Source organism: Lepisma saccharinum, chromosome 13, assembly GCF_977018435.1.
Source record: "Lepisma saccharinum chromosome 13, izLepSacc3.1, whole genome shotgun sequence".
In the NCBI taxonomy this organism is placed as follows: domain Eukaryota; kingdom Metazoa; phylum Arthropoda; class Insecta; order Zygentoma; family Lepismatidae; genus Lepisma; species Lepisma saccharinum.
In genome coordinates, this window is record NC_139241.1 from 24,164,980 (window position 1) to 24,180,796 (window position 15,817).

At 38.1% G+C, this 15,817-nt stretch overlaps 2 protein-coding genes across 5 annotated transcripts in view; one reads left to right on the top strand and one right to left on the bottom strand.

Annotated features, from left to right (window-relative positions):
- Window positions 1-15,817, top strand: part of LOC145996901 (estradiol 17-beta-dehydrogenase 11-like) — a 243,368-nt gene that overhangs the window by 51,157 nt on the left and 176,394 nt on the right. The gene's annotated exons all lie outside the window — the stretch shown is intronic.
- The window catches only part of LOC145996902 (estradiol 17-beta-dehydrogenase 11-like), a 58,115-nt gene continuing 50,321 nt past the window's right edge, over window positions 8,024-15,817 (bottom strand). For all 3 annotated transcript variants that reach the window (XM_083133465.1, XM_083133466.1, XM_083133467.1), the window contains exons 5-7: window positions 13,818-13,935; window positions 10,922-11,035; window positions 8,024-8,176 (exon numbers count right to left, since the gene is read on the bottom strand). In XM_083133465.1, coding sequence (XP_082989591.1) covers window positions 8,086-8,176; window positions 10,922-11,035; window positions 13,818-13,935 — 323 coding nt within the window. In that variant the 3' untranslated portion in view covers window positions 8,024-8,085. The remainder of the gene's footprint in view (window positions 8,177-10,921; window positions 11,036-13,817; window positions 13,936-15,817) is intronic.

Consider the following 15,817-nt stretch of genomic DNA (forward strand, 5'->3'; position numbering starts at 1 on the left):
CCTAAACATTTCTCATTTTCAGCAACATCTTGAAGAAATGTGAACGTTACTCTTACCTTTTTCATCATAATTGCCTCTGCAATTGAGCACACAACACTTATACACCATACCTCTTGCACATTTAAGCATATTTACACGTCATATAAACTCGATTACAGTTCCTAAATTTGCATTACAATTCCATATTCACTAAAAAGGTCCAACATTGATTCCGAAGAAGCACATCAGACATGGCGGCTATCTCGCCTCCAGTTGATGACGCTTAGTCATGTGACAGGAGCAAGCCATGAGGCTTTCAGATTGAGAAGGTAATGCACCAAGCCTATGTTAATTCTGTAGCAAATGAACGATTCGATAATATTAGGCCTAAATGTGCTGGTAAGAAGCTTAGGTAAGAGTGAAATTAATTATGTGCTATGATTATCAATCAAGCGAGACGAAGCTCGAAAAATTTACGATTTAATTCAGTATGATGACTAGTGCCATCTAGCGTTCTTTTTCGGCAATCCACCAATCGAGATATTTCCTAACAGCAATTACACTCCATAATTCGTGAATACTCTAACTTTAGATGCATTCGACCTTTGGACGCGATATATTTATTTAGGTTTACCAGCATATACACATAATACGATTGAAATAAAAGCCATAGGACAATGCTTGTCATAATAGTGTCTGAATGTATTACGTATAACGTCGCTGGTACACTTTCGAAATTCGAATTTTGATAAATCAAGGAGCACCGCAGGACAAAGAAACGATTTTGTTAAATGCTCGCAAAGTCTCTATTCCATCGTGTGGCGTCCTGCTGCACGTACGTTTAGTACAAGCCCGTGTCACATAATAAGTGATATATTATTGTGTTCTCCAATTTCATCTTTATTAAACTGTAGAACAAAAAATAAAATAATAATTATTCTATTTGTTTTAAAAGGCTCGATGGGGGCCCACGGTCCCAAAACTTGAAACACAGCTTGCATCTCAGTTTTTTATAGCACTGTATAAAACACTACAACGTTTACTAAGCACACCAATCATTCTATAAGCTCTTGGGTATGTCATAAAATGCAACAATTATTTCATTCCAACTTTGCAAATGTATCAATAACTAAAAAAAAAGAAAAAAAGCCCTTGTCAAGGGCGTAGGAGAAGAATGATCGCCCCCTCAAACCTTAAATTCTCCCTTGCAGCAAACTACTAAGATTGATAGTTGTAGTTCGCCTAAATTGTTTTCGTCATCGCCCTGGTGGCGCTGGGGTATATGCCAATTGCTCTCTCTCCCTGTCTATGGCCTTTCCACAGTGACTGCGCATGAACGAAATGAATGAGGAGGCAGAGGTGGCGGGAATATTTTCTGGATCCTCTGTGAAGGGGCGGTCACCTCACTACTACTTTGATTCACCCTAGTAATATTATACTTCCCTTTAAATTCATTTCGTTATTATCTTTCGTCGCACCTTCGCCTTCCTTTGGCATTCTTATACTTGTTCGCTCCCTTATCATTCGTCGTTTCCTATCTTTCGTCGCCCCTTTCTTTCGTCATTCTTAACTTTGGTTCGCCCCCTTATCATTCGTCGCGTCACATCTTTCGTCGCCCCTATCTCTCGTCATTCTTATCTTTGTTCGCCCCCTGTCTCTCGTCGCCTTCGTTCTTCGTCATTCTTATCTTTGTTCGTCCCCTGTATCTCATCGCCCATTCTCATTCGTCGCCCTCTCCGTTATGCTTCCTGCTCCCCATAACGGTAGTTCTTCGTAAAATATTACAATATTTGCTTTATTGAATTTCAACCGTGCATATTATTGAAGAAATAAAATAAGGCAAGAAAAGATCTGTCGCCCCTCGGGTAGTGGCGCCCCCTCTCCGTCTCCCTATATTCCGCTATTTATGTTTCTTAATTGACACTATGTGTGTTATATTTCATTCTAACTGTGTAAAGTATTTATCAATTTGTGAAAAAATAAAATAAGTCCTCTGTGGAAGTCGCCCACGACGCCCCCTCAAGGGCCTCGGAGGAGGCGGTCGCCCCCTTTAATCCGCCCTTGCACTCAATGCGAAAATATCTACATCGTGGCTGTATTAAATAAATGTTTCGAGGTACAATAACAAAATAATTCTTTAGAGTTTTCCGTGCTTGTTCTTGACCATGGAAACGGACGTTGCTAGGGAACATAAACAAAGTTTAACTACTACTACTACTACTGTAAGTGAATTATGCTAGACTTTAGAATTTAAAAATATGAGCATCAGAATTTATTACCTCATATATGCAATTCTTATTCATAAAAAGGTAAAAAAAAAGAAGGTAAAGTGCTCCCCTGTGCTTAGCACCACCCCATGAAGGCGTATAGGGGGTGTGGGGGTAACGCCCCACACTTTCTTGATCCGGTCGTGAGTGGGGGTGACGTGATCAGTATCACTGAAAACACGCCCCGCCATGTTAATACGTCACGACTTAAAGAGAGCTCGTTTGTCGTCTGCTTCGAGCGTCCAGTTCCGGATGGGTAGCCCACGGTGTGCTAACATGTGCAGCAATCTTACAAATCTGTACTGATTTAAATAATGGGAGAAGGAGCGATAGTGGAAAGGAAAGCTATGCTTTGTAATGATCATTCTTCCATGAAATATCCCTGCTGCTCACGTGCAAGATAAATGGAAGGGTTCTGCTGGGTGCGTGTTCTCAGATCATGCGAAAAATATTGCTTGTAAAATTGGTTGCTGACCAAACTTTCAAAAATATATATATTTTAAACTTATATTTATCGAAATTTGCCGTAACCTATGTAGTGCAAAATAAGAATTTTCACATTCTTCACTTTATAAAGCCTATTTTACTTTATTTTCCATAAAGCAATTTCAGTTTATGTTTCATTTCTGTTGCACAAGTTATGATCAAATATTTTTGGGTAATTAAGAGAAAATACACTGAGAAGATTACATCAGTTGCACAGCACATATTAATACTTCGTTTATGTATAATTATTACAAGGAAATAATGTGTATAACCAAGGGCGTATTTAAGGGGCGTTCAACGGGTCCATCCCCCTTTGGTTCAGTAAAATTACCAGAGTTACCTGTTCATCCGCTTGTTCATAAAAAATTCTTCGGACTTATTTTATTATCTTAAATTAGAGACGTAGGACGGGATAAGAATGGGAAGGAAATTACGTAATTCCACACACCAGATGGGACTGCAGACCAAATGTCTGAAATTTCCTGATAGTTTTGGCATTTCTGCGATAAGAAACTGCATTGAGACTGTCAAATCAGTTATTTTCTCCCCTCGAGTCATCCTAAAGATATTTTGTTTTTAAAAACGCAGTGACACAAGATGAACAGAAAAGTATCAGTACTAGCGTGACTACATACACACAACTTTGTCGGGTACAGCACCCGCTGCTCCCCAACAAGCTTCCGGCCAGCAGTGTTCTGGATTTACACTTACGAAATAAAACCCTAATCATACCAAAAGTTCATCCATCCCACCCACCCCCACGTGAACTATATATACGCCCATGTGTATAGCAATATCCCATACTGAAATAGTACGATATATTTTGAATTTTGTACTGCGAAAAAAGCCGCCTCATCTCGTTACCCCGAACGCATTAATTGGTTGGTTCACAACTTCACCTCTAAGGATCCTATCGAGACGAGACATGGCAGCCTTGGTCTCGTTCTCGTTGAGAGTTGTAAATGTTTGTCTCGTGTTTATTTGTAAATGTCTCATTGACAGTCTCGTCTCAATTTATAAACATCCGTCGGTTTGGGAGAGCGATTCTCGTTCTCGTCTCAAGTCTCGAAAAATATAGAATTAACAACGCATGCAAAGGCTTATCATTATAAATACAAAAAAAAAAAAAAAAAAAACTTTCTTATATTTTTTGACTCCTCGTTTCGACGGTACGAGCCCTCGAAAACTGAATATTATCCTACTTATATAGCTATGTAAACCAAACCGCAGATTCAGAATTACCAGGAATGAACTGGCGTTGTAATTATTATACACAAAATTCATGATTTATCTGAAGAAGTCGCATGTTCCAGGTTTGACTCACTACCTGGGCATGACTGTTTCCTAGTGAGTGACATTTCATTGAACTGGAAATTGTTACATGGGAGGATGTGTGCTCGAGACTTTGGGGACAGCTAGGGGGATGCCTCTATTGTTAATGTTATTGTTGCTCACCAGACGAGACATTTTTCGTCTCGTCTCATAAACGGAGATGGGATAAGAATGTTTTCGAAATGAGATGGGACAGAAGAAAAAGTTCGTCTCGTATCGTGGCAGGTTTGGTGATACTTAGATTGTGCTTGTTGGTGGTTGTGTGTGTGTGGGGGGGAGGGTGTCTTCCTGCACCCCGACTTCGAATACTGCTTGTAGTCATTCATCTTCATTGTAGCGATTAGTCAAAAGTGGGAAGAAATGTTAGAGAAGATTCATTCTAAATTAACCATGCGTACTCATCGTTGCGGTTAAACAAAGTGACGGAAAAGCGACGGAAAAGTAGGCTAAATACAAAAATTTGCAATATATATATATATATTATCTGAAGAAAACTGTCATTTACTAAAGGAAATTTAAAAACTCCCCGTACCTTATTATACCGTATCACCTCTCATATTGCAGAAATCGGCGTGTAAACCACAGTGTTCTAAACGTATTATCTTAAAATTTGCGAAGAAAATATTATGACAAAAATAATTGTAATTCCAGAAAAGGCATTCCTATAACATTAAGTTCTTACCAGTCAGAACTAACCTATGTATTCGCAATGAACAAGGCTGTTCAAGTGTTCAGCCATTGACTCTTACAAGTTTTGCTTTGTCACCCTAATGGGAAAACCCTCTACCGAGTGGCTGAATTATAGTAAATACTGCTATACTGCTAGGGCATAATTCATCTCCAAGAAATGGAGCACAGAGTTTTGCACTGGAAGTTAAAAGATACTTGTTTTACACAGTAACAAGTGATTTTGCTGTCGCTTCCGCGGCTCATGCTAAGTTGACGGGACGAGCAGAAGCCCTGCGTGCACGCAGTTCTAAGTGATGACGTCAGAGGACCTCGTGTCTGTGGAGAGGACGTTTTCAAATCCGTGACGTAGGAGGTGAATTTCAGCGGTGTTTTGCACATCTCATGTGTAAAACGAATGGATTTAAAACGTTTTTCATAACAAAGTGGAAATGTCCAATGTGACGTTTTCCCCCTCTCTCCAGATGTTAATTTTCCTATCTGCTTTTTCCCTTTCATTGATAAAACTTTTAACTGATTCTCATGAACTACTGACACACCAATCTCATCAGCATTAAAAATTCTCGATGGTTTAAAAGAATATCTATTCATAAGTTCAGAGAGTTTGTCGATAAAATACCAACATGCTTCTTGTTGAATCCTATAGCCCGCTGCAAACTCGTGGACTCCTCATACCTCAAACTTAAATCGGGATGTCTCTGCATGAAAGAATAATAAAAATATTTCCCGGCTAGTTCTTTATTTCGGTTGAATTTATGATTCACTTTCAAGTGTTCTGCGAACTGAAATGCTACTTTCAAAAGTTCTTTCTTCTTGAGAGGCAGCAGCTGGCTGTCCAGATCTTTAACGAGACTATACAGTAACTCATCCTGTTCATCCTTAAAAGTGTTTTGAAATGTACCCATTGGCGGTTTTATTTTAATTTCTTTTAGCAAGGAAATAAATCTTGCCCTGCCCGGAAAACTGCTTACTTGCTTCTCTTGTACTCATCTCACCACCTATCACTTTATCAATTGCTGCTTTCATACTTCCCTCTGTCCATTTACCTCTCTTTTCGTCCATTTTTACCTGAAATAAATGAGAGAACTTCAAACTTCAAATGTTGCTGTCCGATATTGCCAGCCAACATCTTGTCCGATACCACCCGATCAATACGCGTCATAATAATGAGTAACGAAAGAATTTGTCTTGCAATGAAGGCAATGATATATTGCCAATTAGGATACAAAGCTACAACAAAAATGTGAAATTGCTTAAATTTATATTTCACTTACCTATATTTCCGTAACTAGCCTACAAAATTAAGTACGTGCAGCCACAAACAGCACAAAAACTACAAAACGTCGCACCACATGACCTTTCAACGTTCTGTCTCGGAATGTTGGCGCCACGCTTCCCTCACAAAGAACTATTCAGACGTGTCACAACAGTGTTGCTACCCTGTTCCGAAAATAGTGAACCATACACTGTCCGATACCATACGACGTCCGATACTATCCGACCTTCCCCTACCTCCCTGTTTCATCTTTCTCTGTCCTATTAGATTCAGAGTAGTAGAACTAAACATGTTGTAAATTGAGTACTGCAGTGTAGAAACAAACACAATATATCCCCAAAAAATTAGCGCAATTCAAACTGAACCTGTATACACATAAACAGTACTTTGCAAATTGTAGGTAAGCTTCTTCATCAACCACCTCTTTTCACTCATACTCTTCTAGCTTCCGGCAATTCCGGACGTGTACTAGGGTCCACGTTCGTCACCACCATATCATATCATAGGCGTACCTAAACCTTTTGATTTGAGTGCGCACAAAGTTAAAAATAAGAAAGAAATTAAATAGGTACAAGATCAAGCAAGGATTTTTTTCCTGTGTCCTCGCATGCTCTTTCCAAGGTATTTACGTATATTGTTAATTATACGGGAAAGAAACAAATAAATTATCTTTTTTAACCACGCTGGAGAATTGGTTCAGGTAACAACAAATGTAAGAATGAAATCTTTCAAACCTTTCCTCTTTATCGCTGTTTTATTTTCTTGGAATAATAACACTAAAAGGTTTTTGTTCAGATTAGTGCGTTTCAATACCACTGACAGCTCGTTCAAAAGACTCTTTCTAATAATACAACATAAGCAATATAAAAGGGAAAGCCCACCAAGATTGAATCATCATGCGTTCAGAAGAAGATTCACTACCTCACCCTTCCTAAAACTGCGTGGCAGAAGACATTCCTGAAAATTCCTTCCTCCCTTACTTTCCACATACCCAATAATTTATTCTTACATGAATGTCATTTGGTAACACCAATGACACAGAATACTACACTCTATCCATGCTGCATTGACAATCTTTCGACTTACTTGGTGCTCCTAAACTTTTACTCATGGGAGGGGAAAGAGGAGTTTACAGGATTCTTGTTGAGAAACCTGATGGTAAGAGACCAGTAGGAAGGCTTATGAATATGGAGGGATAACGTTGAGATGGACCTAAAGGAAATCGGTAAAGGTGGAAAAGATTGGATTGATCTTGCCCAGGATAGGGACAGATGGAAGGATTGTGTTGCTACAGCCATAAACCTTCGGGTTAAGAAGCCTAGAGAGTGACGGAATAGTTTGTCCCAAAATTTTACTTTTAATTTCTACACAAACGACACACCCCATAACTCCATGTGACGCATCACGTAAAACGTAAACATTATTCGAAATATAGGTGCTTGATTACTACTTATTGATGTGGAAAATACGAATACCTATACATACAGAATACATATTTCAACTATATATTTCAACTATTAAAATTAAATTACTAATGAGATAGCATTTAATATTTATGCCTTGAAGTGTGGGGTGTAAGGGGTGACGTGACCTTCCACGTAGTACATCCAAATGTCAACCTCACTTCCACGTTAGTACACCCTGGACTGAAGACTAACGAGGCTCTGGCGACTGGCCCCATGGCCTGTATAATTTTGTTTGTATTGTCCTGTTGTCCTTGTGTGTGCTGAGTGCCCGTTTACAGCCTCAGCTTTTAACTGAAGTCAGAAAATTTTAAGATTTTTAATTATGCAACGTTAGAGTTGTTCTTTGTAATGATAAGAGGCTGGTCCCCGTCTAATGTGACGGGAGCAAAATAGCCTAAGTGCTGACGCTCCCACAATTTTAAAATCAAGTTCAAGTTCAAGCCTTGAAGTGTATAAGGACGCCCCAATCAATAACCTGGAAATCATTGACTACAGGAAAATAAAAGAATTACTTGGTATAACTACTGTATTTAATATTTACAAGATGTAAGTATACAAATGGAGATTACACTGATGAGAACTAGATATAAACTTAAGCGCATTTTTGTTTCTCAGCTGTCTTTGTCCTTTCCCGGATGTAGAACACTTCCCTCCACTTCCGTTTGGCTTCACAGGGAAGGATTCTGGAAAGAGAAAACAAATTCTGAAATCTCGAAGCAGCTTTGTAAAGTTACCTCCAATCTTGAAATTGGTTAAAAAGTATAATGAACTAGTGGCAAAGATCCGGAGATTGATGTAAACAGTATGTCACTGCATTCATTCAAAAGAGCCCTACGTACTGCTACAGTGGAGAAAGAAGTGAGGAGTTCGTCTGTATAGTGAACTAGTGGCTACAAAGTAATATATGTATATGGCAGTGGTTCCGAAAGTGTCCGGGGCCTCCCCGATGGCTCAGTGGTAGCGTCGTAGCCTGGTAATCAAGGGGTCCCGGGTTCGATACCCGTTGGAGGCACATAGTGGTTCGGATCCCACTTTAAAGTAAGTCCAGTCCAGATTACCCTTCCTGTGCATAAAGTGGACTTAAAACACCAAATCAATCAATCAAACCAAAGTGTGCGCCGCAGCTGGCTTGCAGGGGCGTCGCGAAATGTTCCAATATTTTAACTGAAATTATATGATTGTTCCAAATATGTGCTTATTTAGTACTTTTTACACATACAAGTTTCGGAATTTGAAATAGATGTTAATTTTTTAACTTAAGACAAGCAACTAACTACACTAACTGAACGTTGTAAGTGTTAAATAGGTCTATATTCTGACTTGAGCGCAGGGAGAAAATCTTGAAGCACTAAGGGTGTCGTGAAATGAAAAAGTTTGGAAACCCCTGGTATATAGTAAAGTTTCCTTAATGTAGAAAATAGCATATATGTAGATCTCCATGAAACAATTCTGTGGAATCATCAAAGGCCTATGAAGGGGGAGGGGGGATTGATCCATGGTGTTTGAAGCCCCCGAAAGACTTACAAGTACTAAAATTAAATCTACTTATTTAGATTCTGTTGCAGGTTATTTATTTCCGCCTAAGTTACACGAAGGCAAGGGTTAGATTGGCATCATAACTAACTAACTCTCTAGCCTTCTTAAACCCGAAGGTTCATGGCTACAGCTAGTGTTGCCCACGGGACGAGACGGGACAGGCTTTTAAAAATTCGAGACGAGACGAGATTGATCATGTGTCCCTTTGACAAACGAATATTTTCGAGACGAGACAGCATTTCACAGCATTTCCACGAGACGAGACAGGCCAAAGTTTCGTCTCGTGGGCAACACTAGCTACAGCAACACAGGCCTTCCATCTGTCCTTATCCTGAGCAAGATCTATATACTCTTTTCCAACCCTACCAATTTCATTTAGGTCCATTTTAACATTATCCCTCCATCTTCGTCTTGGCCTTCCTACAGGTCTCTTATCATCAGGTTTCCCAACAAGAATCCTGTAAACTCCTCTTTCCTCTCCCATTCGTGCCACATGGCCTGCCCACCTAAGTCTTCTGTTGATTTAATCATTCTAATAATATCTGGACATGAATACAAATTAGGTACTTCTAAATTATGTAACCTTCATTGGTTACATAACATGCATACGTACATTCAACATACATATGATTGGCATCAAACGGTTTTCAATTAAAGTAAGTAAGATGATTTATGCACACTTCTACTTATAATAATATGCATTACATATTAATCAGGAACTTCACTTTTTCGCCAGATTTACTTATCGTCCTTTTTGTCGTTCAGTAAATATAAATTTTAAAATTCTTTGACATGAATTTCCTAGCAAGGAGAATTGTTTTATTCAAATGTTAGCGATCTTAACTACAGCTAAGTTACATAATGGTTTCGTGCTATTATAATCTCTATTTTTACCTATTTATGTAATAATGACAATACTAATTAATGTATGTATTTTAATACATAAAGACTGGGGTACATTTGAACACTACAAATTTTATTAATTTATTACATAGTTAAAACTGTTTTATTACTTTTTGACTGAAAAATAAACAAAAGCAGTCTTCAAGTACATGTGAACAATTTTGGATACAAAATGCATGAAGAGTGCAATGCATTTCGTGACTATCCATTAGTGAAATAGTTTGCTACACCTAGCAAGTTTCTTAATATGTTCAAGAAATTTTGTAAACAGAGTTTCTGTCATCTATGACATGGTGTTCACCATTTAAAATCGCGTGAAATGGATTAATTAATATTTTTATGATGAAATTTCTGGAACTTTGATCACTGTTCAAATGTGCTCTAAGGATGCTGTTTAGATGTACACCGAAAGTACTGATCAAATGTGCCGCACAGGGCTATGACAGACAAATCCACGCATCATAGGGGAAAAGCTAATAGACACATACGTTTCACAATAGTAGCACACGCACCTATCCATAAGCAATAATATTCTGTAACGAAACACGCCTCTTGGCCTTGCACGTGGTTGCTATCCTCTTGTGACTTTTGACGAGAAGAATTAATTTTCAAGGAATTAGGCACACGATCTCATCCTGAATGTTTAGGAATGGTTCGACTACCGGCTGACAGCACGTCTGCTGGGCTGTCATCTACTACCACTACCGTCAACTCAGCAAATTTCTTCGCTTTCCCGGGAAATTCAAGTTGCTTAAATCTCTGACACGTGTTCAAATGTGCCCCAGTCTCCCCTATAATCACTGCTACAAACAAGTGTTCTCTTGGATATGTCAATGTTTATTTCCATCGTTTCGAGGGCGTACTGCTCCCACCATGAGGATCATTCGTAGGCCTATCATCCAGGAACACCCCTTGCTTGTGTTATGTCGCCAGGAGAGCTTCATTCCCTAATCACTACTAATTGATCCGTATTTGGGGGGATACCTCACCTGGAAATGTTAATCCTGAGCAGCAAGTTCCTGGGCACTGTCATCACTTCCAGGTTCTGTCGTACTCCAGAGATTATCTCCTCGGCTGCGAAGTCCACGGAGCATGGAGGAACGCTGGAAGAAGAAGAGCAGAAGGTTTAACCAGAGTTGGTTCAGACTAGGATTGGACCATGGTGGGGTGGGGTGGGGCGTCAGGCCATTGATGACACTTGAATAGTGGGAAAAATAACTACAATAATCGTTAATATGAAATAATAACTATAATAAAGTAATAAAACCTATTTTATTCCGAATTATTATTGTTATTGTTAATATAATTATCATTATTTATTATAATAATAATTATTAATATATTGGTATTATATCATTAGGCAGAGATTTGTACTCGATCTACGTTACTGGTTAGCACATCGCGCTACGACGCCAGCGGTCCTGGGTTAGAATCCCGGCCTGGGCATGGATGTTTTTGAGTGTCAATTCATCCATTTCATCACATCATCACTCATCCCCATCTTCGCAAATTAGCCAAACGTGGCACAAAAAATCGAAGTAAAATAAAACAATTCAATCAATCGAACGATCTACCTTATGACTGATAATCCAGAACGAATGTTTTTCATTATTATTTACATTTCACAAATTTGGTGTAATAAAATGCAGTTATTCTATTTCAATATTAACTTTAACATGGTTTGTCAAAGAGAGACCCCTAAAACTTAGCAGAAAATTTTAGTCATAAAGTTAAGTTGTTTGATCTCTCTATATATCTATAAATCTAGCTTTTGGAATTTTGAAAACTGTGCAATTATTTATTCTATGGATAACATGGTAGAATGTGAATAAAACATTTTATACTATTATTTCGATATATCACAGATTTTCCTTTAGTTATTCTAATAGCTAAGTTTTTCTGTTATTAACAATAAAAATAACAAGCCTTCTTCTTTTCGTTAGCTTCAAATAAAATATGCCAATTTCCTGGAGGGCGAAGTCGACGAATCGGTTCAACCCCTATCACGACACCCATGTTGGATCGGAAAGGGCTGAATATTATCGATCCTGTAGGTCAGGTTGTATTGTACATCCGTTTTGAGGTTTTAAGTATTATATATATAATCTTCATCACAGGAGCAATACTGCCCGCCTCCGTGGTGGAGTGGTTAGCAGCACAGCGCGCGACGACGCCAGAGGTTCCGGTTTCGAATCCCGGCCTGGGCATGGATGTTGTTTGAGAGTGTCCCTTCATCAGTTTCGTTATATCATCAGTCATCCTCATCTTCGCGATGAGTGGAAAAGTGACAGAAAAGCAAAGAAAATAACCCAACCAATAAGAACAATATTAACTCATAAATCGGACTGCCATGCCTCAAGTTTTCTTTCCACCCAATCACGTTATTTAAAACATTTATTTAAGCAAATATATTTGTTTAAGCAATTCAACGCAACAGGTACATTACCCAGTTATGGCATTCTTACATTTTATTTTACATTATAAAATTTTCTTCGCTTATTATTGTGCTCGCCTTATATATTATATGAAATTTTATTCCTATGTAGAAATTCTTCAAATCATTTCTGAAATTCTTGTCTAAAATTGTATTAATATTTTATTACTGTATGTATTGTTATATGAGGATTTCCATACCTATGGACATAGGTCACCGAAAAGAAAGAATGTATTATTATTATTATTATTAAAATTCATTAGGACACAAGTCAATGCAATATACAGGATATACACAAATGAATGGTGTGGTTATAAATGTCAATAAAAAAAATATTTTTCAACTAACGTGGTTGCAGCAAACACTGTTAGAGACGGAAACTGTCCCAATTTTTTACATGCGAGTAAAAATTACAATTCTTGGATGTGGGCTCCTCTGGTCACACGACATACATCAACGCGATAATCAAATTCGTTCCAGACACGGTGTAACATGTCCACTGTAATGTCCTGCACTGCATACATTAAACCGATCACGAAGTTGCTGGATGGAAGTTGGCATTGGTTGTGCATAAACCCTGTCTTTAATAAACCCCCATAGATAGAAATCGCACTGCGTAAGATCCGGGAAACGAGGGGGCAAAGAGAGAATGTAATTCTTTTGTGGAAAATCCTTACGTGATGGAGGCCATATTGGAAATCAGCGTATCAAAAAGATTGTATTTTTAACTCACATATCAAAAACTGGGACAGTTTCCGACTCTAACAGTGTTTGCTGCAACCACGTAAGTTGAAAAATAAAACTTTTATTGACATTTATAACCGCACCATTCATTTGTGTACACCCTGTACATAGACAGAAACACACATGTAAAAACATATAAGCATCAGGTTCTCTTGTATTTTATGTATTTTAATGATGTCCTTCTCAATGTTGAGGTCGGGCAAAATAGGTCCACACTGTTGTCACTTATATTGATATCATTAAATGTTTTTCACATATTGCAAATTGGAGATACTGCCAGTGCATTGATTGTACTGCGTTGGAGGCTGAAGAGTTGCTTTCTCGGTTGTATCTTGCTTGAGGGGAGTAGAAAGCCAGCTGTGGCACAGCGAATGGAGCATCAATCTAATTATTTTGTATCTTACGAATGAAAGTTAGCTGATGTATGATTCGACTGCTGTTAAGTGATGTGAAGTTAAGACTTTCACGGGATTCCATTTCGGGGGTAACTGCCATCTAGTTTGTACATTGCGTGTCTCAAGAATTTAGTTTTAATTTTGTTCTATTTTATTTGCCTTGCTGGGTTTGAGTGCTTGGCATGTATTTCAAACTGACCATCAAATCGTTTGCTGTTGCCTTTCGATCATGGCTGCTTTACGGAAGATCGCAGACCACTTGACGATTCTGCTTATCTATTCTACCTCATAGATTATGAACGATATAATTACCTGCTCTCGATGTTTTCTAAGATGTCGCTCCTTGTGAGTGTGAGATAAGGATGCACACAGGTGACCTTCACGTTGTCTGTTTTTGCTGAGATTTCCTTTGCCAAGGAATCCATGAATCCTGTAAGAGAAAAATAATATGTAATTTCTCTGCAAGTTGAAGCTTTAGGAGGTAATAAAAGAAGGCTATTAAAGTAGATGACGCACATCGTTCTTCCATACCACTTGCATGTTACATCAAAACCTGAGATTTATACTTCATGAAAGAAAACTGCAGGCAATAACATTTGGAGGGTTGTAAACTTTATAAAAGTTAGGGTAAGTTTACAATGTGTAAACTCGATGTGTGTGTGTGTGTGTGTGTGTGTGTGTGTGTGTGTCTCAGGAGAGAGTGAGAAGAAATAGACAGTTTTCAAGTCCACTTTATGCACAAGTGGGCTAATCAGGACTCGTTGATCCCAAAAATTATATGCCCCAATCTTGAATCGAACCTGAAACCAGTTGAGTACAAGGTGACCACTCTTGAATCGCCATTTTGTGAACGCTTCGTTTACTTTGCTGAATAAGGTTGCGATATTACTGTTGGATGCAGTGCATAGTCCTAGGAACATTTCTATAGTCCTAGGAACATTTCTACTAAGTTCTTAAAGTTTGTTTGTGTTCAAAGAACTTCAATATCAACAGTCTTTGAGGTTGATTAGAAGAGTGTTCATATATATATATATATGTATATAAAAATCTCCAGGGGTTTATTTTTGGCGTACCGTCCAAGATCATCACCATACTCCCTATGAGGCTTGAAATTATTTCATATGCACGGCCAGGAATATGCATTTGGCAACATTGAGGGTAAAGGTATGACTCTCAAATATGGTAGGAAAATATTTTATATTAATTCCTCATTTTCTGAGAAACAATATTCTTGCAATTAACGTAGGGAGGTAGAAAACTTCCTACAGTGACTACACAAAAAACAAACTGCAACTATAGGCTGTAGCAAAAATAATGCATTAAACCAGAGTTGTTAAAGTTCGAGGAACCCGTAAATCCTAATGGGTTCTATTGGGTTCCGTTGCAGGACAGGAAACTTTTTTCTCGCACAATTTCAATTCGGTACAAATTACGTATTGTTCCATTTCATACGGAACTTGAACCCTATTTAAACTGATCCGGAAAAAAGGTTCTGGTCCGTATTTAAATTCAGTCAGAAAAAAATTTCCTGGACCGAATTGAAATTCTTTACCGATTTACGCTTGATGATTTTTTCTCCTGGACTGAAATTGAATTTTAAACTCCTTGACGTTTAACAACCCTGTATTAAACCTGGCATTCAAATACCTAATAGAATATTGAATGCTTTTCTGTCAACGAAATTCAAGGGAAATAAAGAAATTTTCCAACTTTCACTTTCCACGCTGTTCAAATGTCAAGCATTGAGATCGGGTCAAAGGCATGCTGCGTGGTGTGTAACACAATGTCTCAAGCAGCGTGTCTCGCTAGATGCACACAGAATGACAAGCAATGTCCCGTGCCGTGCTCCAATTAAGAATGAGGCAGATTGGTGGCTCCTCTTTGCGTTCAAGAAAATGTCGTAATCCTTGCTCAGTGTGACGAAACGACAACATGTTCGTACGAGCAAGGAAACTTTTCTTCTTTCTTAAATAATGGAGAAAGATCTTGTTATGATATTACTCTCAACGAGTAATACAGCAAAAGAGAAGTTCGTTCTCGGACTAATAATTTTGTGTTGTATTTGTCATTCTTATTTGTTTATTTTTGCTATTTCCGTTTTTATTTTCATATCATTATTTTCATTTTCCTTTCATTTTCTTTGCTTTACATAGAATTTTCTCCATTTCATTTTCTTCTATACTGCTTATAAATTAATTTCATTTCTTGTTCAATAAAAGGAATGGGCTCTGGTAGAGTGTGGATAATACGATGTTACGATGAAGGCATAAAAAATCCAAGTTTCCATCTGATAAGTGCTCAGATAAGTGGGT